The 22532-nt window shown below is 45.8% G+C and overlaps 2 protein-coding genes and 1 long non-coding RNA gene across 4 annotated transcripts; 1 reads left to right on the top strand and 2 right to left on the bottom strand.

The window, feature by feature from the left end:
• Positions 1 to 651: 651 nt before the first annotated feature.
• On the bottom strand, positions 652 to 3254 carry HOXB8 (homeobox B8). Of its 2 annotated transcripts, none has more exons than XM_059869463.1 (2): positions 2770 to 3254; positions 652 to 2021 (listed from the first exon to the last, which is right to left on the bottom strand). In XM_059869463.1, the coding sequence occupies exons 1-2, from the start codon at positions 3185 to 3187 to the stop codon at positions 1714 to 1716; spliced, it is 726 nt and encodes a 241-aa protein (XP_059725446.1). In that variant the 5' UTR covers positions 3188 to 3254; the 3' UTR covers positions 652 to 1713. The 2 variants fall into 2 exon arrangements, with proteins under 2 accessions (XP_059725446.1, XP_059725447.1); XM_059869464.1 differs by having other exon boundaries at positions 652 to 2018; positions 2770 to 3253.
• Positions 1797 to 6617, top strand: LOC132339275 (uncharacterized). The gene is made up of 3 exons (XR_009489630.1): positions 1797 to 1935; positions 3603 to 3689; positions 5772 to 6617. It is a non-coding gene; the product is annotated as an uncharacterized LOC132339275 (long non-coding RNA).
• Positions 6618 to 13593: 6976 nt separating this feature from the next.
• Positions 13594 to 22283, bottom strand: HOXB9 (homeobox B9). The gene is made up of 2 exons (XM_059869127.1): positions 21908 to 22283; positions 13594 to 14066 (listed from the first exon to the last, which is right to left on the bottom strand). Exons 1-2 carry the CDS (start codon positions 22281 to 22283, stop codon positions 13831 to 13833), a joined length of 612 nt encoding a protein of 203 aa, XP_059725110.1. The 3' UTR covers positions 13594 to 13830.
• Between the last annotated feature and the right edge of the window lie 249 nt (positions 22284 to 22532).

Raw genomic sequence — 22532 nt, 5'->3', positions numbered from 1 at the left:
GCCTTTGCAGAAAATAAAAAATAAAATTAAAATAAAGAAAATAAAGAGCGATGGGAAGCCTCATCCCTCTCCTCTGCGCTTCCGCGGGGCTCGGCTCCAGCTGCCGGGTTCAATTCCTGCTGGAGAAGGGCACAAACCACCCCAAAAACGCCACCTGACTTTATTTTTTTTTAAATTTTTTCCCTCTATTTTTATGCCGGCCGGGCTGGGATGGGGAGGGGGGCTTCGAGAGGAATAAAAAACCACCTGGGGGAGGCAGGAGAAGCGGACAATGGTGCGGGGTTCGCGCCGCTCGCCCCTTCCCCAAGGTTACGAGCATCCCCGGCTCAGCTGCGCTCCGCACAATGCGATTTCCAGGAGCGCCCCGGGGCTGCCGGGGGAGGGCGGGCAGAGGGGAAAAAGCCACAAAAAACCCCAAAAAGCCGCGAAAAGCCGGGGTTACCTGCAGAGGGGGTTTCCAGCAGCTGACAGCGGCCGGGAGGAAGAGGAGGAAGAGGAGCAGGAGCTCCCCGGCCCCTTCCCCTCTCCCCAGCCCGGCCCGGAGCAGCTCCGGAGTTTTGGGCCCTTTTTGTCGGCGCACAATTTGAGTTTTTATTTCCTTTCTGTGCCAGCGGTGCGGGAGGAAGAGGAGCGGGGTGGAAGGGGGGGGAATGATGTCACGGAATTCTCGCTCGTAAACTTTTATTGTAACTTTTCTTCCGCCGCTTCCAGGTTTTAGACAATAGAACAAAGTGGTGAAAGAACAACAAAATATAGCATTAGTTCCCCCCAATAAAGTAATTCACGGATACAGTATACATTCTTTTTCACAGTTAACCTAAAGATCACTTTACAACTTGCTTCACTGTGCGCATGCTAACTAAAGGAGAGAAAAACGCTTTTTTTTTTTGCTTTTTTTCCCTTTTTTTTTTTTTTCCTTACGGAAGAGACATTGAGAAATTGGGGAAAAAAAATTAAAAAAAAAAAAAAAAAAAGGACTAAGCGAGGTGAAGAAGAGGGAAAAGTGAAGAGAGAGATAACTATAGCATAAATAGGCAGTTTCATGTTGTTGGGATGTTTGTCTCGATAGCTACCTCCAGCACGTACAGATAAACCACAACAAAAAAAACCCCAACAAAAAACCAGGGCAGGGAAACAAACTAAAATCCAAATTAAAACTCAATAAAAGAAAACCAAAAACAAAAAAGTGCACAAATGTAATATCACATAACTCCTCTAGCGCTGAAAGCTATGGTAACCAACCCACCCCCCACGCCCCCCCGGAAAGAAGAGAGAGACAGACAGAAGGACAGAGAGAGAGAGAGAGAGAGAGAGGATTTCACAGTCATGTTTTACAGAAGCTATTGCGTTACACTACCGCTAGTTAATAACTGGCAAATTCAGCCCCGAGCTCCCGGTGCCTCCCGCCTCCCGCTCCTGCTATCAAAGGATCACCGCCAAAGTGCTGCTCGCAGCTAAATTGTTTTACAGCAATAAAAGGGGTCGGGGTTTTTTGTGGGTTTTCTCCTTTTTTTTTTTTTTTGTGGGTTTTTTTTTTGTCTTTTCTACGCTTTGTGGTTTTTTTCTGGGTTGTTGTTTTTGTGTGTGTTGTGTGTGTGTGTCCCCCCACCCCCCCCAGCCCTCCCTTACACCAAGTGCCCTTAACGGGGGGCTCGGGGGCTCCTCCAGCCCAGCAGCGCTCGCCTTTCCAGTCCTCAAAAAAAAAAAATCCCTTTATTTCTTGTCCGCCTTCTGTGCTTCCCCTTCCTCGTCCACCTCCTGCGCTCTTTCCATTTTCTGCTTTTCCAGTTCTTCCTGCTCGCATTTGCTGCTGGGAAACTTGTCTTTGTTGTTCTCCTTTTTCCACTTCATCCTCCTGTTCTGGAACCAGATTTTGACCTGCCTCTCTGTCAAGCCCAGGGCGTGCGAGACCTCGATCCTCCGCTTGCGGGTCAGGTAGGGATTAAATAGAAATTCCTTCTCCAGCTCCAGCGTCTGGTAGCGGCTGTAGGTTTGCCTCCCCCTCCTGCGTCCGGCGGCTGCTGGGGGATGGCAAAGGTTGGGGTGGGAGAGGGGGGGAAGCAGAGAAGGAGCTTGAGAGAAACATAAACCAGGCTCGGGGAGAGGCTCCGGCAGCCCCCGAGCCCCGCGGGAAGGCAGGAGGGAGAGGAGAGGGAGATCCAGGGGGAGAGGGAGCGGAGGGAAGGGGGAGATGGTGGAGGGGCACGGGAAGGGGAAGGGGAAGGGGAAGAGGGGAAGGGGAAGGGGAAGAGGGGGGGGATCACCCTCAGCCCACCCCAGCAGCCCCGGCCGGAGCTGCGCTTTGCACTCTGATTATCGCCCCCAGCGCAACAACCACCCCCCTTTAAAACAAAACCCCAAAAATTTAAAATAAATCAAATGTGCAGCTCGGAGAGAGGCGGCAGCGCGGCCGAGAGCCCGGAGCGAGCGGCCAACAAAAAATGAAGGGGCTTTTTAGGGCTATAAAAGTGCCATAAACTTTAGGGACGCTTCCTTCCACAGAGAGCGCGGCTCGCTCAGCCCCCAGAAGAAAAGGTCTCCTTCAGGGTAATTAAACTATAAAGCAATTTACAAGTGCAAAAGTTTACCCCCATAAAGCACTAAAATACAGTCACCGGGGGCAAGGGAAAGGCAGCCAGAGAAAGAAAGAAAGAAAGGAAGGGGACAGAAAGAGAAGCAAACCCACCAAAACCCCCCAAAACCCCCAAAAAAAAAAACCATAAAAGGGGCGGAGGGCCAGCCGGGGGCTCCTCGCCCTTGTCGCCTCACCTTGCGGTCGCATCCAGGGGAAGAGCTGGGTGGGAGAAGGGCTCTGCTCCGAGCTCTCCGCCTCCTCTCCGAGGCCGCTGGCCAGCTTGCAGTCCGCGTACTGCACCAGCTCGGGCTCCTGCGCCCCGAAGAGGCTCTGCCGCTGCAGCGGCTCGTAGCCGTAGAAGTTGCCCGGGTCCCCATGGCACGCCACGGCGCACGGGTTCTGCTGGTACGGGGAGCTGGAGAGCGACGAGGCGCCGTGGTAGAACTCCTGGAGCTGGGGAGGGGGCTGGAAGGTGCCCCCCGCGCTGGGGCCGTACACCACGGTGGGTCTGCCCCCCAGATCCTGCGCGAAGCCACAGTCATAGTAATTGGGGCGCAGGGAGTCGCCGGTTTTGTATTTGGAGAAGAGTGAGTTGACAAAATAGGAGCTCATTTTAATTTCAATAAGAGGCTGGTTTGGTTTGGGTTTTTTTTTTTTTCCCTCTCCTTGTCCTTTTTTTTTTTTTTTTTGAAGCAGACAGAAAAAAAAAATTAAAAAAAAAAAATTAAAAAAAAAAATCGCCCCCACCACAAACCAGACCGCGAGAATCTATTAGCAAAAAAAGAAAGCGCTGAGATGCTAAGCAACGACAGTTTGTGATTTCCAGGAATATAAAAGGAGGATATAATCAAAACTCTAAGCCTGCATGATATCGAATCCTTTCCTCCCCCCCCACCCCTTAAAAAAAAAAAAAAAAAAAATCGCCACTTAAAGAGTTCTCGCTTTACATTTCCAAGAAGAGATGCCAGTTCATAAACAGTTTTCAGTGATTTACTTCGGCGCAAATGAGTTGTTTCATATTTTGCAGTGTCTTTTCATGATCATTTGCATCTATTACCGAACCCTCACCCGATTGGCTTCTCCTTACTCCACACGGACTCGGCTCCGCGTGATGGTGAGAGGAAGAGTGTGGGAGAATAAAGAAGGAAAAGCCAGCGAGGGGGAGCGAGAGGGAGAGGGAGGGCGAGGGGAAGGGAGAGGAGGAGGTGGGGTGAATATACGGATTAAATATGTTTAACTACCGCCATTAATGAGGTACCGCTCGCCTCGCGACAAATCACGCACCTCGACCACCCAAAAGATTGATTTTTGGGGAGTGCTGGAAAATTAAAGAGGAGCGCTGGCAGTCGTTAATTTGGAAATTTTAACGAGGCCGTTTGAGCCTTTTGAAATGTCAGGGTCGCTTTGGAAAACTGTAAAAGAACGCGATTTAATTGCCGCCGGTTTTAAAAGGTCCTATAAATGTAATTGGTATTTTAATACAAGTTATCAAATCATACAGCTTCTTATCCTAAACATATTTTAAAACAAACGAGCTAGTCATATTTAACATTTTAATGATCAATTTCCTCCTTATTGATCAAGCTGTAACCATCGCGGGAGGGGTAATAGCCCCCCAAAAAAGGCCGTAAACTCTTTTTACGAACTGCCGAGCCCATCCAGCCGCGCTGTTGTTGTTGTTGATGCCGCGCTCCATAAAAACCCCGGGCGGCTCTGACGAGCCCGCTCCTCCGGCGCTGCCGGCCCCGAGCTGAGCTCAAACCACCCAGAACCTCGCCTTGGAGTCGCTCGCCCTCCTCCTCCTCCTCCTCCTCCTCCTCCTCCTCCTCCTCCTCCTCCTCCTGGCGCGGGGCTGATGGGGATGCGCTCGGGGGTGACTCCAACTCCGAATTTGTGGCTCCGGTGGTCCCCAGAGCAGGGACCCTCCCTCCAACCCCGCCTGGCCCCCGCCACTTCTTCATTCCATCCTCCTTTATTTCATTTATTTCATCCTCCTTTATTTCATCCTTCTTTATTTCATTTATTTCATCCTTCTGTATTTCATTTATTTAATTCCTCTTTATTTCATCCTCCTTTATTTCATTTATTTCATTCCTTTTTATTTCATCCTCTTTATTTCATTTATTTCATCCTCTTTATTTCATTTATTTCATTCCTTTTTATTTCATCCTCCTTTATTTCATTTATTTCATCCTCCTCCATTTCATTTATTTCATCCTCCTTTATTTCATTTATTTCATTCCTCTTTATTTCATCCTCCTTTATTTCATTTATTTAATCCTCTTTATTTCATTCTTCTTTATTTCATTTATTTCATTCCTCTTTATTTCATCCTCCTCTATTTCATTTATTTCACTCCTCTTTATTTCATCCTCCTTTACTTCATCCTCTTTATTTCATTTATTTCATCCTCCTCTGTTTCATTTATTTCATTCCTCTTTATTCCACCCTCCTTTACTTCATTTATTTCATCCTTCTTTATCTCGTTTATTTCATCCTCTTTATTTCATTTATTTCATACTTCTTTGTTTCATTCCTCTTTATTTCATCCTTTATTTCATCCTTTATTTCATTTATTTCATTCCTCTTTATCTCATCCTTCCTTATTTCATCCTCTTTATTTCATCCTTCTTTATTTCATTTCTTTCATCCCTCTTTATTTAATTCCCCTTTATTTCATTTATCTCATCCCTCTTTATTTCATTTATTTCATCCCTCTTTATTTCATTTATTTCACCCCTCTTTATCTCATTTATTTCATCCTCTTTATCTCATCCCTCTTTATCTCATTTATTTCACTCTTCTTTATTTCATCCCTCTTTATTTCATTTATTTCATCCTCTTTATCCCATCCCTCCTTATTTCATTTATTTCATTCCTCCTTATTTCATTTATCTCATCCTCCTTTATTTCATTTATTTCACCCTCTTTATCTCATTTATTTCATCCTCTTTATCCCATCCCTCCTTATTTCATTTATTTCATCCTCTTTATTTCATTTATTTCATCCTCTTTATTTCATTTATTTCATCCTCTTTATTTCATTTATTTCATCCCTCTTTATCTCATTTATTTCACCCTTTTTATCTCATCCCTCTTTATTTCATTTATTTCACCCTTCTTTCTCTCATCCCTCCTTATTTCATTCTTTCCTATTTAATTTAATTTTTTTTTTTTAATTTCCCCTTCTTCCCAGGGACAAGAAGCCGAGGGCGAGGAGAGAAGGGGAGAAATTTCCATTTATTGGCGAGGGGCGAGAGCGGCGCCCGCCTTGCCCCTCGGATGCCAGCGCTGCAATTTTCCAGCGCCGGAGCACACAGGGGGTAGATTTGGAAATTCATTTCTGGCGCTCAGCAAATATTGCTCCGTTAATAACGACTCCGAGCGCTCCCCGTCCCCGCTCCCAGCTGGATTTCCCAACCTCTCTTTTCCACCTCAATTTGGGGTTTTTTTTTTCCCCCGTTTTGTCCCGCTTGGGTTTCTGCTCTCTCCGTCCGAGGCAAAAATTGAATTTTGGGAGGGTTCCGCTCCAGCTCAGGGACAAAATTCCACCTAAACCGCCCCCAAAAAAGAGGGAAAATTGGAATATTTCAGCTCTTCTCCCTCGGTTTAAAAAGAAAAAATAATTAAAAACCCTCAGAGGGGAAAGGCAGGGAGCGAAGGAAAAGAGGAAAAAAAGAGAAAGAAAACAAAGATAGCAACGGAATAAAACTTTAGAGGCGTCCTTGGAGAAATAATTTGAGTGAATTCGCTGCCTTGATTTTGTGCGGGGATAATTCCAGGCGAGCCTAAGAGCCTTTCCCGGTAATTATTGCTGCTGGAGCCATAATTGAGGCGGTTTAGGCTTTTTCCGCCCAAGACGAGTTAACATTTTCTTTTTTTCTCCCCGCTTTTATTGCCGGTGGAGCAGATTTGGGTTTCGTAAAAACGTTTTTTTTTTTAAAAAAAAACCCCTAAAATGGTGCGGGGAAGTGAACAGAGCTTTGTGAGCTGGCAAAGGGGATGCTGGAATATATAAAAATAATAAAAAAATGAAATTAAAGGCAGTGGAGTGAAGTGGATTTTGGGGCAGAAGTTTTTTCCCGGCGAAGTTTGGGAAGGGGAAAAGGGGCAGGAATGGGGAGGTTGGGCTGGGGAAGGAACATTTTGGGAGGATTTTGGGGCTCGGGGAGCTCCGCAGAGCTCCGAAATCGGCGGCCGATCCTAAATCATCTCCGCGCCGGGCTCGGCTCCCCCGATGAAAGGAAAATGTTTCCATTCCAAGGAAAACCGAGCGGGGCCGGGCGGCCTGGGTGTCGGGGAGAGATAATTTATAAACACCCAGCGGAGGGAGAGATTTATTGGGAATTCTTACAGGAGGAAAAAAAAAAAAAAATTAATAAAAATGAAACTCCTCAAATCTTTTCCTCGCTAAACCTCAACTTCGCTCCGCTCTGCCTCCAGCCCAAGGCACAGGGGCGAGATTTTTCTTCATTTTCCCTCATTTATTTCGGTTCGCTCGTATTTCACCTCGTGGCAGTGAAACGGAGCCTGGAGGTGCCCAAACTTCGCCTCTTCAAATCACATTTCCCACCCTGGGCTGGAACTGTTCCGCCCTCACCCAAAATTTGGATTTTTGGGGAGGTTTCTGCTGGAACTCGGGAGGGATTCTCAGCCGGGGGAGAAAAAAAATAAAAATAAAACCCGTTTGTACCAATTTGAAAGAAAACCCATCTTGAAATTATTGTGGGGGAAGAATTACAACGTCGGAGTGATTTTGTTTTTTAATTTTTTGCCTCGTAATTCTGAGGAATCAAAGGCCAAAATCAAAGCGAACTGGTGGAGTTAAAAGTTGACATGGGGGCTGTATTTATGTGTGCCCCAAACCGCGGTGCTTTAGGAGCATTTTGGGCTCTTTTACTCGTTTGCGGCATTTAAAAAATAATAATTTTCGAAGCTGTTAAAGTGAAGAATTCGAGCGAGGAGCATCAGCAGCGCCAAAAGATGGGGCGGCCCCGCCAGAAATGAGCGGTTCAACTTCTGAAAAAAAAACAAATGCTCTTGTTTGGTTGCATGGTTGAGTTGGTTTTTTATTTTTTTAATTTTTTTTTTTTTTTTCTGCGGTGGCTGGGATTATAAAACACATAAAATATCGAGCGGGGAAAGCGCAGATCATCCTAAGGGCCCAGAGGAAAAATATTGTCCCGGCTCTGCGCGTCCCTTTCTCCCCGAAATCTTCGAGCCTCTCTCTTTTTTTCTTTTTTTTCAACCCCTCCGACGTAAATCTGCGGGCTCGGGGTAATTTCAGCTGTCCTCCCACCTCCAGAGCAGCGCAAAACAAAACCCGGCGCTTTTTTATTCCCTTCTAAACCAACATTTAGCGGAGATGCGCGCCCCACCCCTCACCGCAGCTCCTCCGCGGTGTTTTTCCCCATCCCAGCTTGGCGTAAATTCCCCTGGATCTAAAAAAGAGAGGCGATGTGAGCGGTAAAATGATCAAAAGCGCCTTAATTAACCCAATATTTCACCTAATGGGATCAAGGTGTTCGCGCGCGGGGGCGCCTCAAGCGTGGAGCGACGGCGCCACCTCGCGGCCGCGCGCGGAACTGCAGGCGGGGGGAAAAACCCCAAAAAAAGGGAAAAAACATCAAAATAACGAATCCCGCTGCTCGCTGAGAGCATAAAACATCCCCCCACCAAAAAAAAAAAAAAAAAAGGAAAGGAGGAGAGGGGGGAAAGAGGAGGGAAACGAGGATGGTGATTTTTTTATTGTGGCCTCTTTGGAGTTTTCTCCAAGTGCGGCAATAAAAAAATAAAATTTCCAAAGAAAGAAGAGGCGAAGCGGGCTGGCTTTTGAAACGCGCTATTGTTTCGAATTCCGAGACTAAACAATCGGGCATTCTGCTGCCCGGGAGGCTGTAAAGTCATAAAGAGCTTCCCCAGACGTCTGGCCAGAAGTTGGAGTGGGCGAGGGCTGGGGGTGCCTCGCTGGTGCTGGGTGCGGGCCTGGGATTGCTCGGAAAGGGGGGAAAAAGCAAAATAAAAAAGGTGAAAAAAAGGGGAAAAAAAAAAGGAAACAAAACAAATAAAAAGAAAGGAAATAAATAAATAAAAAAAAAAAAAAAAACAACAAAGGGAATCGTCCCCAGCGCTGGATTTTCACGGTAAAAAAAAAAAAAAAAAAAAAGAATTTATTCCTCTGCAAGAGAAGAATTAATTAGCAAAAGTCCCTCCCCACCTTTTCTTTTTTGGTTTTTTCCCCCCCTAATTCTGATTATTAAAATTTATTTATTGATTTGGTGCTGCCCCTCCCTGAGAAAAAAAGAAGAAAAAAAGAAAAGAACAATCAAATAAAACTGCAATAAAAGGCAGGAGAGGGGAAGCCGGAGCTCCTTTGGCGCTTCCCCGCCTTTCCCGCTGCCCGAGATAAATTCGGGAGTTCCTGAAAGTTCCCTGGCGCTGTTTCCTTTTTTCCTTTACAGCCGCTCGCTTCCTTCACCTCCAGAAATTTCTCCCCCATAAACTTTTATGGCGGTCATATTCTTTTACGGCTGGATTTTCCTTTCTTTATGACAAGTTCCTTCCCTTTCTCTGCCCGAATTCTTCCTTCTCCTTTTGTGTTCTTTTCAGGGCTCTCCCGAAGAAAGGAGATTTTTGGGTTTTTCCCCCCTTTTTTTCCCCCCAAGAAGTGAAATATTGCCCTTTAGAAGTTTTGTTAAAAATTACCGCCATGGAAATTCTGGGTTTGCTCCTCGCTCCCTGCGGGCTCGGAGCTTTGAAATTTTTATTATTTTCATTTTTTTTTTAAATATAAAACCGCTTTCCAGGGGGATAAAAAGTCAGAGGAATTTCGGGAGGGAATGGCAGGAATCGCTCCTGGAAAAGGAAAAGCCGAGGTGGGGATTCCCCGCTGGATTTTTGGATTTTGGGGTTTTTTTGGGGTTTTTTTGGGGTTTTTTTGGGTTTTTTGGGGTTTTTTGGGGATTTTTTGGGGTTTTTTGAATCATTTCGGACCAAGTTTTTCCTTGGGCGAGGTGGGAAAGGCAGAAAATCCACGCGGAGCCTTTTCCCCTCAAGATGGGGCGGGGAAAAAAAGAGAAAAAGCTGCAAAAAATCAGAAATAAGGCGGAAAAGGTGGAACAGAATTTCAAATTAAATCGAAAATAAACATCGGGGAGCGCAGCAAGCGCTCGCTGCTCCCGCGTGGAATAATTTCAATTTTTTCTGGGCTGATTTTTGGGTGATTGAACCCAAAAAAAGCAGGAAAAACCAGGGAGGGAAGAATTTCGGGATTTTTGGGGAGGAACAGAGAGACAGAGCGCTGCTGGTTGTTCTAAAATCCATTTTTATTCTGGAGCATTCGAACATCTCTGGAAAATCCATCCGGGCTGATGCTACAGAAAACAACATTTTACACCTTTTTTTTTTTGGTAAATTTTTATTATTTTTTAAATTTTTTTTGGATTTTTTAAAGAGTATTTCCTAATAAAAGCAGCTAACGTCTTCCATCCTATTGGCAAAGAACCTCGTCTCAAAAATATCTGGGTTTTAGCACAACTCTAAGGAAATCGAGGAGAAAAAATAAAACCCCCGTTCCTAAATCCCCGTGGCCGCTGGGGTGGCAAAACATCGAGGAAAAGGTGGAAAATAAAAATAAAAATTGATTTTTTTGGGGGGTAAATCCGGGCGGGAGGGATCCTGGAGGAGAACGGAACCGAGCTGGGAAATTTCCCGCCTGTTTTAATTCATTTAATCGATTTTTTAAAACGTGAAATCAGCATTTAGAGAGATCTTCCCGCTGCTAAAAACGCCTCAAAAATTGAATTTATTTTGGATTCGGGATTTTAAACCCAGCAGCGGAAGGGTTAAATCCGGGAGAGGCTCAGGGCTGGAAAGTTTTTAATTTTTTTCCAGGAGAAAAATCCAAAAAAAATGAAACAAATTTCTGGGCGATTCCCTCAATCCCTCCAGCTCCGGTTTCTTGCTGGGCTGGGCGATAATTCGGAATTTTTTGGGGTTTTTAAAAAGTTTTTTTAGGGTTTTTTTGGGGTTTTTTTGGGGTTTTTTAGCCATTTTTGAGAGGGTTTGGAGCGGCGGAAATTTCAGCGGGTTTTATCTCGGGAAAAAATAGAAAAAAAAACCCAAAAAACCCCAAAAAATAAAAGCGGGAGCAGTTGGAAAAATCTGCAAACCCGCGAATTTCGCAACCGCTGCTGCCCAGAGCGGCCCCGGCCCCGCTGATAAAATTTTGCCTGGAAACAGATTTGGGCTGGTTCCTCCTGATAAAAAAAAAATTAAATTTTTGGTGTTTTTTTTACCCCCTCTCCTCACCCTGGAAAGCCTCAAAAATCCAAATTCCAAACTGGGGAATTTATTTAAAATTTTTCGGGGTTTTTTTTTTTTTTTTTTCCGGGCCGCAAAACTGTTTTAAAAATTTGTTTTAAAAAATGGGGAAATGATTTAAAAATAAGAAGAGAAAGCCACGGCGGGGAGGGAACGGGAGCTCCAGCACCGACAGAAACACGAGCACGACACAACAAGAACCGAGCTGAACTAAACCCCCCAAAATCCCCCCAAAATCCCCCCAAAATCCCCCCCAGACCCCCCTAAATTACCCCAAATTCATCCCCACACAGAGAAAAAAAACCCAAACCCCACCCGGAGTGAGGATGAGGATGGAAACTTCGGGAAATCTTCCCCAAAAAAATCTTTAAAAATAAGAATTAAACAAAAAAAAAAGCTTTTATCTCCAAGGAAACATCCAAAAAAAATCCTCAATAAATTATAAATATCGAGCGCTCGCAGCTCCCTGAAAGCTCCACTTAGGTAGTTTATTTTTAATTTTTTTTGGTGGTTTTTAATCCTTTTTTTTTTTCTTTTTAACCTCAAAAATCGCGGTTTTTTTCCTCCTCTCTGATAAAAGTTGGCGGGGGTTCTTCCACCCTTTTGTTTTTCTCCTCAATAATTCACCAGGGTGCCCCACGCTCCCTCCCTTCTCTCTCTCCTCTTTTTTTCCAGCACAAAAACCCCAAATCCTGGCGTTTCTGCCCCAAAAAAAAACCTCCCCCGAGTCCAAATTTCCTCCAAAAAAACCCAAATCCCAACAAATCGTTCAAATCACGCGAATTCTGCAAAAAGAGGCAAAAAAAGTGAAATAAAAAGGGGAAAAATGAAATAAGGGGACCCCAAATTGGGGCGGTCAGTGATTAATTAGGTGTAATTAAAGGCGAGCCTTAATGAGGGTGTCTGCCAGGGTTTGGGGATTTGGGGGATTTGGGGGAAAAAAACAAAATTTTTGTGGAAAAAATCGCGGGGAAGTTTGGGGGTGGGGTCGGGGGTTTTTTTTTTTGAGGTTTTTTTGGGGAAAATTAAATTTAAAAAAGGGAAAAGTTGGTCTGATATTGGGGAGGGGAAAAAAAAGGGGGGAAAAGGTAAAAAGGAAATGAAGAAAGGGAAATGAACCCCAAAAAGGAAACAAGGAAAGGGAAATTAAACCCAAAAAGGAGCAAGGAAAGGGAAATTAAACCCAAAAAGGAGCAAAAAAAGGGAAATTAAACCCAAAAAGGAGCAAAAAAGGGGAAATTAAACCCAAAAAGGAGCAAGGAAAGGGAAATGAACCCAAAAAGGAACAAAAAAAGCGAAATTAAACCCAAAAAGGAACAAAAAAAGGGAAATGAGCCCCCAAAGGAGCTGGGATTTGGGCTGAGCTGCACCAGAAGAGGAAAAGAAATTTAAAAATTTGAAATAATCAAAAATTTCAGCTGGAGCAGCCCAGCTGGGACTGGGGGAGGATCCAGAGCTGCTTTTTGGGGCAGTTTGGAGAAAAACGCTGAGATTTGGGGCCGCTGCCCCTGTGTCCCATCACTCCTGACCCCAAAGGAGCCACGCTTTGTGCTGACACAAAAAGTGGTTTTTAGAAAGGAAAACCCCCAAATTTCAGCTGGAACAGCCCAGCTGGGACTGGGGGAGGATCCAGAGCTGGTTTTGGGGCAGTTTGGAGAAAAACGCTGAGATTTGGGGCAGCTGCCTCTGTGTCCCATCACTCCTGACCCCAAAGGAGCTGCGCTTTGAGCTGACACAAAAAGTGATTTTTTAAAGAGAAAAAGCCCCCGAATTTCAGCTGGAACAGCCCAGCTGGGATTGGGGGAGGATCCAGAGCTGATTTTGGGGTGGTTTGGAGAAAAACGCTGAGATTTGGGGCCACTGCCCCTGTGTCCCATCACTCCTGATCCCACAACGAGCCACGCTTTGAGCTGACACAAAAAGTGATTTTTTAAAGAGAAAAAGCCCCCGAATTTCAGCTGGAACAGCCCAGCTGGGACTGGGGGAGGATCCAGAGCTGATTTTGGGGCAGTTTGGGGAAAAACGCTGAGATTTGGGGCTGCTGCCCCTGTGTCCCATCACTCCTGACCCCAAACGAGCCGCGTTTGTGCTGACACAAAAAGTGATTTTTAGAAAGGAAAACCCCCAAATTTCAGCTGGAACAGCAGAGCTTGACCTGGGGGAGGATCCAGAGCTGGTTTTGGGGTGGTTTGGAGAAAAACGCTGAGATTTGGGGCTGCTGCCCCTGTGTCCCATCACTTCTGACCCCAAAGGAGCCACGCTTTGTGCTGACACAAAAAGTGATTTTTAGACATGAAAACCACCCGAATTTCAGCTGGAACAGCCCAGCTGGGACTGGGGGAGGATCCAGAGCTGGTTTTGGGGCAGTTTGGAGAAAAACGCTGAGATTTGGGGCCGCTGCCCCTGTGTCCCATCACTCCTGATCCCACAACGAGCGACACTTTGTTCTGAAGAGAAAAGTGATTTTTAGACATGAAAACCACTCAAATTTCATCTGGAACAGCCCAGCTGGGACTGGGGGAGGATCCAGAGCTGGTTTTGGGGCAGTTTGGAGAAAAACGCTGAGATTTGGGGCCGCTGCCCCTGTGTCCCATCACTCCTGACCCCAAAGGAGCCACACTTTGTGCTGACACAAAAAGTGGTTTTTAGAAATGGAAACCACCCGAATTTCAGCTGGGACAGCAGAGCTTGACCTGGGGGAGGATCCAGAGCTGGTTTTGGGGTGGTTTGGGGAAAAACGCTGAGATTTGGGGCTGCTGCCCCTGTGTCCCATCACTCCTGACCCCAAAAGGAGCCGCGCTTTGAGCTGAGTTGCACCAGAGGACGAGAAGAGTTTTTGAAAGAGGAAAAGAACCCAAATTTCAGCCGAGCTGGGCCTGGGGGAGGATCCAGAGAAGAACTCGGCGATTGGGGGCCGCCGCCTGGCGGCCGTGTCACTCCTTGCCCTGCTCCTTGTTCATCTTCTTCATCTTCATGCGGCGGTTCTGGAACCAGATCTTGACCTGGCGCTCGCTGAGGTTGAGCAGCCGCGCCACCTCGTGCCGCCGCTCGCGGCTCAGGTACATGTTGAACAGGAACTCCTTCTCCAGCTCCAGCGTCTGGAACTTGCTGTAGGGGCAGCGCTTCTTGCGCGAGGAGCGCGCCTGCAGCCAGCTGGCCGCGGGGTTGGCTGGGAAAATTGAAGAGAAAACAGGGAGAAATCAGGGGTTTGGGGTTTTTTGGGGGTTTTTGGAAGGAGAGGTGGGGTTTGGTTGGGGTGGGTTTGGTTTGGTTTGGGTGGGTTGGTTGGGGTGGGTTGGGTTTGGTTGGGGTGAGTTGGATTGGGTTTGGTTGGGTGGGGTTTGGTTGGGTTGGGTTTGGTTTGGTTGGGTTTGGTTGGGTTGGGTTGGGTTGGGTTTGATTGGGTTGGGTTTGGTTGGGTTGGGTTGTTTGAGTTGGGTGTGGTTGGGTTAGTTTGGTTGGGTTTGGTTGGGTTTGGTTGGGTTGGGTTTGGTAGGGTTTGGTTTGGTTGGGTTGGGTTGGGTTGGTTTGGTTGGGTTGGGTTGGTTGGGTTGAGTTTGGTTGAGTTTGGTTGGGTTGGGTTTGTTGGGTTGGGTTTGGTTGGGTTGGTTTGGATTGGGTTTGGTTGGATTGGGTTGGGTTTGGTTGGGTTGGGTTGGGTTGGGTTGGGTTGGGTTGGGTTTGGTTGGGTTGGGTTGGTTGGATTGGGTTGGTTTGGTTGGGTTGGGTTTGGTTGGGTTGGGTTGGGGTTGGGTTGGTTGGGTTGGTTGGGTTGGGTTGGTTTGGTTGGGTTGGGTTTGGTTGCATTGGGTTTGGTTGGGGTTGGGTTGGTTGCTTTTTGTTTGGTTGGTTTGGTCTGGTTTGGGTTTGGTTGAGTTTGGTCTGGTTGGCTTTGGTTTTGTTTTGTTTTGTTTTGGTTGGGTTGGTTGGGTTGGGTTGGCTTGGGTTTGCTCTGGTTGGGTTGGGTTGGTTGTGTTGGGTTGGTCGGGCTGGGTTGGGTTTGGTGGAGTTTGGTTTGCTCGAGTCCTTGCCCGAGGCGCGCGCCTGCAGCCAGCTGGGGCGGGGCCGGCTGAGGAACGGGGAAGTTAAAGAGAAAATGGGGACAAAAGGGAGAAATCAGAGTTTGGGGTTTTTGGGGGGTTTTTGGTGTTTTTGGGTTTTTAAAGGGAGGTGGGGGTGTTGGGGAGTTGGAGGGAGGATGAAAGGAGACGGAGTAAGGTCAGGTGAAACCAAGCAGAAAATAGAACAAAACCAACAAAATAACCCAAACCAAACCAAACCCAACCCAACCAAACTCAACCAACCCAACCAAACCAAACCAAATGCAAATAAACCAAATCAAACCAACCCAATGCAACTTGACCAAACAGAACCAAACCCGACCAAACCAACCCAACCAAACCAAACTTGACCAACCAAACCATCCCAACCCAACCCAACCAACCAAACCAACCCAACCCAACCCAACCAAACTTGACCAACCAAACCAACCCAACCAAACTAACCAAACTAACCAAACCCAACCCAATCAAAACAATCCAACCCAACCGACCCAACCCAACCAAACCAAACCCAACCAAACCAAACCCAACCAACCAAACAAACCCAAACTCAACCAACCCAACCAAACCAGACCAACCCAACCAACCCAACCAAACTCAACCCAACCAAACCAACCCAACCAAACCAAACCAAACCAAACCAACCCAATCCAACCAAACCCCACCCAACCCAACCCAATCCAACCCAACCCAACCAAACCCAACCCAATCCAACCCCACCAAACCCAACCAAACTAACAAACCCAACCCAACCAAACCAAACAAAACCAAACCCAACCAAACCAACCCAACCAAACCCAACCAAACCCAACCCAACCAAACCCAACCAAACCCAACCCAACCAAACCAAACCCAACCCAACCCAACCCAACCCAACCCAACCCAACCCAACCCACCAAACCAAACAAAACCAAACCCAACCAAACCAACCCAATCCAACTCAACCCAACCAAACCCAACCAACCAAACAAAACCAAACCCAACCAAACCAACCCAATCCAACCCAACCCAACCAAACCCAACCAACCAAACCAACCCAAATTCAACCAAACCCAACCCAACCCAACCAAACCAACCAAACCAACCCAAACTCAACCAACCCAACCAAACCCAACCCAACCCAACCCAACCCAACCCAATCCAACTAAACCAACCCAACCTAACCAAACCAACCCAAACTCAACCAACCCAACCCAACCAACCAATCCAACCAACCAACCAACCAACTAAACCCAACCCAACTCAACCAAACAGAACCAAACCCAACCCAACCAAACCCAACTAAACCAAACTAACCCAACCCAACCCAACTTGACCAAACCAAACCAAACCCAACCAAACCAAAACACCCCAAAAACCCCAAAAGACACAAACAAGCAAGGACACAAAACATTAACTAAAACCCCAAATCCCCAGGCCCGGAAAACCCTGAAAAAACACCTAAAAAACCCCAAAAACTCTCAAAGAATAACAGAAAAAAAACCCCCAAACCCCAAAATATCCCAAAAATCCCTGAAAATCCCCAAAAATCCCCGAAATCTCCAAAATCCACGCAGGGGATGCGAGGCCGCAGGAAAATCCCAACCCCCACAGGTTGGGGGGGTCTGGTCTGGGGCCACAGGGGGGTGAATGTCTGCAGTTTTGGGGTGAATTTCTGCAGTTTGGGGTGAGTTTCTGCAGTTTTGGGGTGAATTTTGGGTGGTTTTGGGGTGAATTTCTGCAGTTTAGGGTGAATTCCTCTGGGTTTTGGGAGAATTTCTGTGGGTTTTGGGAGAATTTCTGTGGGTTTTGGGTGAATTTCTGGCAGTTTTGGGTGGATTTCTGGCAGTTTTGGGTGAATTTCTGCAGGTTTTGGGTGAATTTCTGCAGTTTTTGGTGAATTTCTGCAGTTTTGGGATGAGTTTCTGTGGTTTTGGGGTGAATTTTTGTGGTTTTGGGGTGAATTTCTGCAGTTTTGGGGTGAATTTCTGCAGGTTTTGGGTGGATTTCTGGCAGTTTTGGGTGAATTTCTGTGGGTCTTGGGTGAATTTCTGGTAGTTTTGGATTAATTCCTCCAGGTTTTGGGTGCAACCCGGGATTTTTGGGGTCCCACCCCAGAGATTTTTTGGGGGTGAATTCCTCCTGGGTTTGGGTGAATTTCTGGCGATTTTAGGTGAATTTCTGCGGGTTTTGGGTGAATTTCTGAGGATTTTGGGTCAATTCCTGCGGGTTTTGGGTGCAGCCCGGGATTTTTGGGGTCCCACCCCGAGGTTTTGGGGTCCCACCCCGTCTCCCCGCATTCCACACAAACCAACCCCAAAATTTCCCTTTTCTCCCCATTTTCCCCTGGCCCCATCCCGCAGGGAAGGGGGATCTGAATAAATCCTGGCAGTTTTAATTATTTTAAATTAATTTTTTTGCAATCTGATCCCAAAACCCCTCTCTGGCTGCCACCAACACACTCACCCTTGACAGGGCTGAAAATACAACCCAAAAAAAAAATAAATAAATAGAAATAAAACCAAACATATAATGAATGAATTAAATGTTTGTTCTGCCAAAAAAATGACAATTCAGTTTAGAAAAAAATTAAATAAGATGACCAGCGGGCAAAGTTAAAAAGTGAAATAAAGAACATTTTTAAATAAAGAAAAAAATTTTAAAATTAGGGGAAAAAAAAGAAATAAAATAGTTAAAATTAGGAATCAATAAAAGAAGATGCGTGGGAATGGTGGGGGAGAAAAAATTTATATTTTTGGGGATATTTGGGGAATTTTGTTCCACGGGAGGAGGGGAGGGACGCAGGAAATTTTGGGAGCCGAACCCGCCCGGGCTGGCAGAGGCCGAGGTGGCGAAAATCTCACCCAAAAGCGAAGCGAGTTTGGGGTAAATATTGGGATTTTGGCTAATCACGTGCAAAAATCGGTGACGGGGAGGGGGAAACGCAGCCCCAATTCCTCTTTTTATTCCCTTTTTCTACCCCAAAAACCCGCAGAGAAATTCCCTCCGCAAAAACCCGCCCCAAAAATTCAATATATTGAATATTTCTGATGAAAAAGAAATTAAAATATCACAAATATCAAGGCCACCAATGTGCCCCTGCCGGCCCTGCCCCTTCCGAATTTTCAGGGTTTTTTTCCTGCCCGGAACGGCCTGGATCTAATTAGCGGAATTAATAATTAAAGAGGAGGAAAGCGGTTAATAATTGATATTGTTAATTGTGCTGGCCGTGCTTTAATGGCTGCGCTCCACTCCGGCGGGTTTGGGGCATTTTGGGGTGGTTAAAATGGATTTTTAAATTTTTTTTTTCTGCTCAGAAATCCCCGGGGAGAGGTCCTGATGTTTTTAAAATTTAAATTATTTTGAATTCTTTTGGTCGTTCTTTAAAATCCAATCAAATAAATGAACAGCTTCCAGGAAGATATTCGATAAGGAGAAATAAAAACAACAAAAATAAAAGAAAATAAGGAAATAAAAACCCCAAACAGCCCGAAATTGAATTATTATTTAAAATAAAAATAAAACCGCGCGGGGAGCAGAGAGAGACCAGGCTGGAGGGGTTTTAAGGATTATTTTGGGATGAAAAATTCAATTTTTGGGGGTTTTCTTTGGCTCGGAGTTTGTTCTGGATCTCTGCCCAGCGCGAGAGAAAAGGATTTTTCTTCTGCGGGTTCAAAGAGAGGGGGAAAGGAAAAGAAATGAAAAGTAAATTAAAAATGAAATAAAAAGAGCCCCCAGGAGGGCTGGGAGGAAATGGGGAAAGGGAGGGAGAAAAGTCGCGGTTTTAAGGGGAAAAAAGTTCATTTAAAGGGGGGAAAAATGGGGATTTCTGCACGGATGGGAGAGGCTGCTCGGGCAGGATGGAAAAAATCGGAGTTTGGGGGAAAATTTGGGGTTTTGGGGGAAAATTCGGGTTTTAGGGGAAAAAATCGGGTTTTTTAGGGGAAAAAATCGGGTTTTTAATGGGAAAAAATCGGGTTTTTTATGGGAAAAAATGGGGTTTTTTATGGGAAAAAAATCGGGTTTTTATGGGAAAAATCGTGGTTTTTATGGGAAAAAAATCAGGTTTTTTTATGGGAAAAAAATCAGGTTTTTTTATGGGAAAAATCAGGTTTTTATGGGAAAAAAATCAGGGGTTTTTATGGGAAAAAATCGGGTTTTTAATGGGAAAAATCGGGTTTTTAATGGATAAAATCGGTTTTTATGGGAAAAAAATGGGGTTTTAATGGAAAAAAATCAGTTTTTAAGTGGGAAAAATCATGGTTTTTTAAATGGAAAAATCGGGGTTTTATGAGGAAAAAAATCAGGTTTTTTAATGGGAAATATCGGGGTTTTTTTAATGGAAAAAACTGTGGTTTTAATGGAAAAATTTCCGGTTTTTATGGGGAAAAAGAAATCAGTTTTTTAATGGGAAAAATCGGGTTTTTTAAGCGGAAAAATCGGGTTTTTAATTGAAAAAATCTGGTTTTTAATGGAAATAATCGGGGATTTTGGAAAAATCGGATTTATATGGGAAAAAGTCGGGGTTTTTTATGGGAAAAAAATTAGGGTTTTATGGGAAAAAATCGGGGTTTTTAATGGGGAAAAAATCGGGGTTTTTTATGGGAAAAAATCGGGTTTTTATGGAAAAAAATCGGGTTTTTATGGGAAAAATCGGGTTTTTATGGGAAAAATCGGGGTTTTATGGGAAAAATCGGGTTTTTAATGGAGAAAATAGCTTTTTTAATGGAGAAAATCGCGTTTTTAATGAGAAAATCCGGTTTTTAATAGAAAACTCCGGTTTTTAATGGAAAAATCTTTCCCGGGATCACCTTGGAGAGGAAACCAAGTGCCAGCAGGAGGTGACACCCTCCCTCCAAGCCAAATATTATCATTAAAAATAAAAATACTACGAATATTAACAGCGTGAACCAACCCCCAGGCCAATTATTTCCATCATTTGAAACCCAAAATTCGAATTATTGGTACCAAAATAATTATTTGTGTGAGTTGAAATCCAAAACTCGAATTATTGGTTATAATAAAATAATTATTTGTACGATTTTTAAATTCGTATTTCGAGGAGTTTGAGGGTTTCCCCACTCCGGCTGAATTCCAAATAAAAACTGATATAAAACTGATATAAAACCGATATAAAACCGATATAAAACCCGATATAAAACCGATATAAAAAGCGATATAAAAGCGATATAAAAGCGATATAAAACCACATAAAATCTAATTAACTCCAGCCCGCCCTCCCTCCTCCTCCGCTTCTTTTTGGGTTTTTTAAAACCAGGGCAACATCGTAACTCTGAAATATTCACCCGCCTTAACCAACAAACAATTAACGGCACAAATCAACTTTTTCCCCGCCGATTTTTCCTCTTTTTTTTCCATTTTTCCCCCCTTTTTTTCCCTTCCTCACAATGAACTTTTCCCCTTTTTTTCCCTTTTTTATTTTCCCTTCTCGTTTTCCTCCCCCCGCGGAGTTTCCTCCCTTCCCCTGCTGAACTTTTTCCCCTCCGATTTTCTCTTTTTTCCCTTTTTTTCCCTTTTTTCTCTCCCTTTCCGCTGCCCCTCCGCCCGCGGCCGTGGGATTTCCTCCCTTTTTCTCCCCTTTTTTTCCATTTTCCTGCGTTTTCTTCTCTTTTTCTCCCCTTTTTTTCCTTTTTCTCCTTTTTTTCCCTTTTTTTCCCCCTTTCCTGCATTTTCTTGCATTTTCCTCCCCTTTTTTTCCCATTTCCGCCCTTTTTTCCCCTTTTTCTCCCTTTTCCTCTCCTTTTCCTCCCCTTTTCTCTCCTTTTTTCACATTTTCTCCCCTTTTCCTCTCTTTTCCTCCGTTTTTCTCCCTTTTTCCCCTTTTTCTCCCTTTTTCCCTCTTTTCCTCCCTTTTCTTCAATTTTTCTCCACTTTTCTCCCCTTTTCTCCCTTTTCCTCCACTTTTCTCCCCTTTTTTCCCCTTTTTCTCCCATTTCCTCCCTTTTCTTCCATTTTCCTCGCCTTTTCCTCCCCTTTTTTCCTCTTTTTCTCCCTTTTCCCCCCTTTTCCTCCACTTTCCTCCCCTTTTCTCCCTTTTCTCCCCTTTTTCCTCCACTTTCCTCCCCTTTTTCTCCCTTTTCCCCCCTTTTCCTCCCTTTTCCCCCTTTTCCTCCACTTTTCTCCCCCTTTTTCCCTTTTCCTCCCCTTTTTCTCCCATTTCCTCCCGCTTTTCCCCCCTTTTTCCCCCTTTTCCCCCCCTTTTTCCCCCCTTTTCCCCATTCCCCCATTTCCTGCCTTTTCCTCCGCCGTCTCTCCTCTCCTCTCCTCCCTCGCTCCTCTCCAAACTCCTCTCCCTCCCCTCCCCTCCACCCTTCCCCTCCCTCAATCCCCAACTTTCCCCTTCTCCCTTTTCTCCCCTTTTTCCTCCACTTTCCTCCCCTTTTTTCCGTTTTCCTCCCCTTTTCCTCCTTTTTCCTCCCCTTTTCCCCCTTTTCGTCCCCTTTTCCTCCCTTTCCTCCCTTTCCCCTCTTTTCCTCCCTTTTCTTCCTTTTTCATCCACTTTTCTCCCCTTTTTCCCCCTTTTTCTCCCTTTTCCTCCCTTTTCTTCCATTTTCCTCCCCCTTTCCTCCCCCTTTTTCCCCTTTTCCTCCTTTTCCTCCCCTTCTCTCCCTTTTCCTCCGCTTTTTCTCCCTTTTCTCCCCTTTTCCTCCCCCTTTTCCCTCCCTTTTCCTCCCTTTTTCTCCCTTTTCTCCCCTTTTCCCTCCACTTTTCTCCCCTTTTTTCCCTTTTCCTCCCTTTTCCTCCCCCTTTTCCCCCTTTTTCCCCTTTTCCCCATTCCCCCATTTCCTGCCTTTTCCTCCGCCGTCTCTCCTCTCCTCTCCTCCCTCGCTCCTCTCCAAACTCCTCTCCCTCCCCCCTTTTTCCCCTCCCTCAACCCCCACCTTCCCCCCTATTCCCCCCTTTCCCCCCACCCCAATTTTTACTGCCCTCCCTCCTTTTCCTCACTCACTTTGATCTCGGCCGCCTTTGTCCTGGCTCCCCTCTCCGATTTTCCGATCCTGGCTCTCTCTGCGGTGACTGCCCAGCCCTTCCTCCAGGGCGCAGCCGCTCTTGGGCGCGTCCCGAGCTCGGCTCAGCGCCTCGGCTTTGGCGGGGCCGGGCTCCAGCCAGGGCTGCGGGAGGAAGGCGGGGAACGAGGGAGCCCAGGAGGGGCCGAACGGAGCCGCTTTGGGCTGGAAACTGCACGAGGGGAACTCGGGGGTTTCGCTCGGACCTCGGGGGGCAGCGAAAGTTCCCGCGGGGTATTTAGGGGAGGGGGATTCCGAGCTCTCGTGGTTGATGATGGAGTCGACGTAATAATTGCTGAGGGTGCTGGAGATGGACATGGTCGGGCATCATCCGGAGAGCGGGGAGGGGGAAAATCGGGGGGGAAATCGGGGGGGAAATCGGGGGGGAAATCGGGGGGAAATCGGGGGGAAATCGGGGGGAAATCGGGGGGGAAATCGGGGGGGAAATGGGTTGGTTTAAAAAAAAAAAGAATTGAAATGAAAGGTTTGGGAGGGGGGGAGTGGGAGGAAAATAAAGTGGGGAGTGGGAGGGAATGAAAGGGGGGAAGGGGAGGGAATAAAGGGGGG

The sequence above is a fragment of the Haemorhous mexicanus genome, chromosome 28, assembly GCF_027477595.1.
Source record: "Haemorhous mexicanus isolate bHaeMex1 chromosome 28, bHaeMex1.pri, whole genome shotgun sequence".
NCBI lineage: Eukaryota > Metazoa > Chordata > Aves > Passeriformes > Fringillidae > Haemorhous > Haemorhous mexicanus.
Note: the sequence above shows the minus strand (reverse complement) of the source record. Positions and strands in the feature narration are given on the sequence as shown.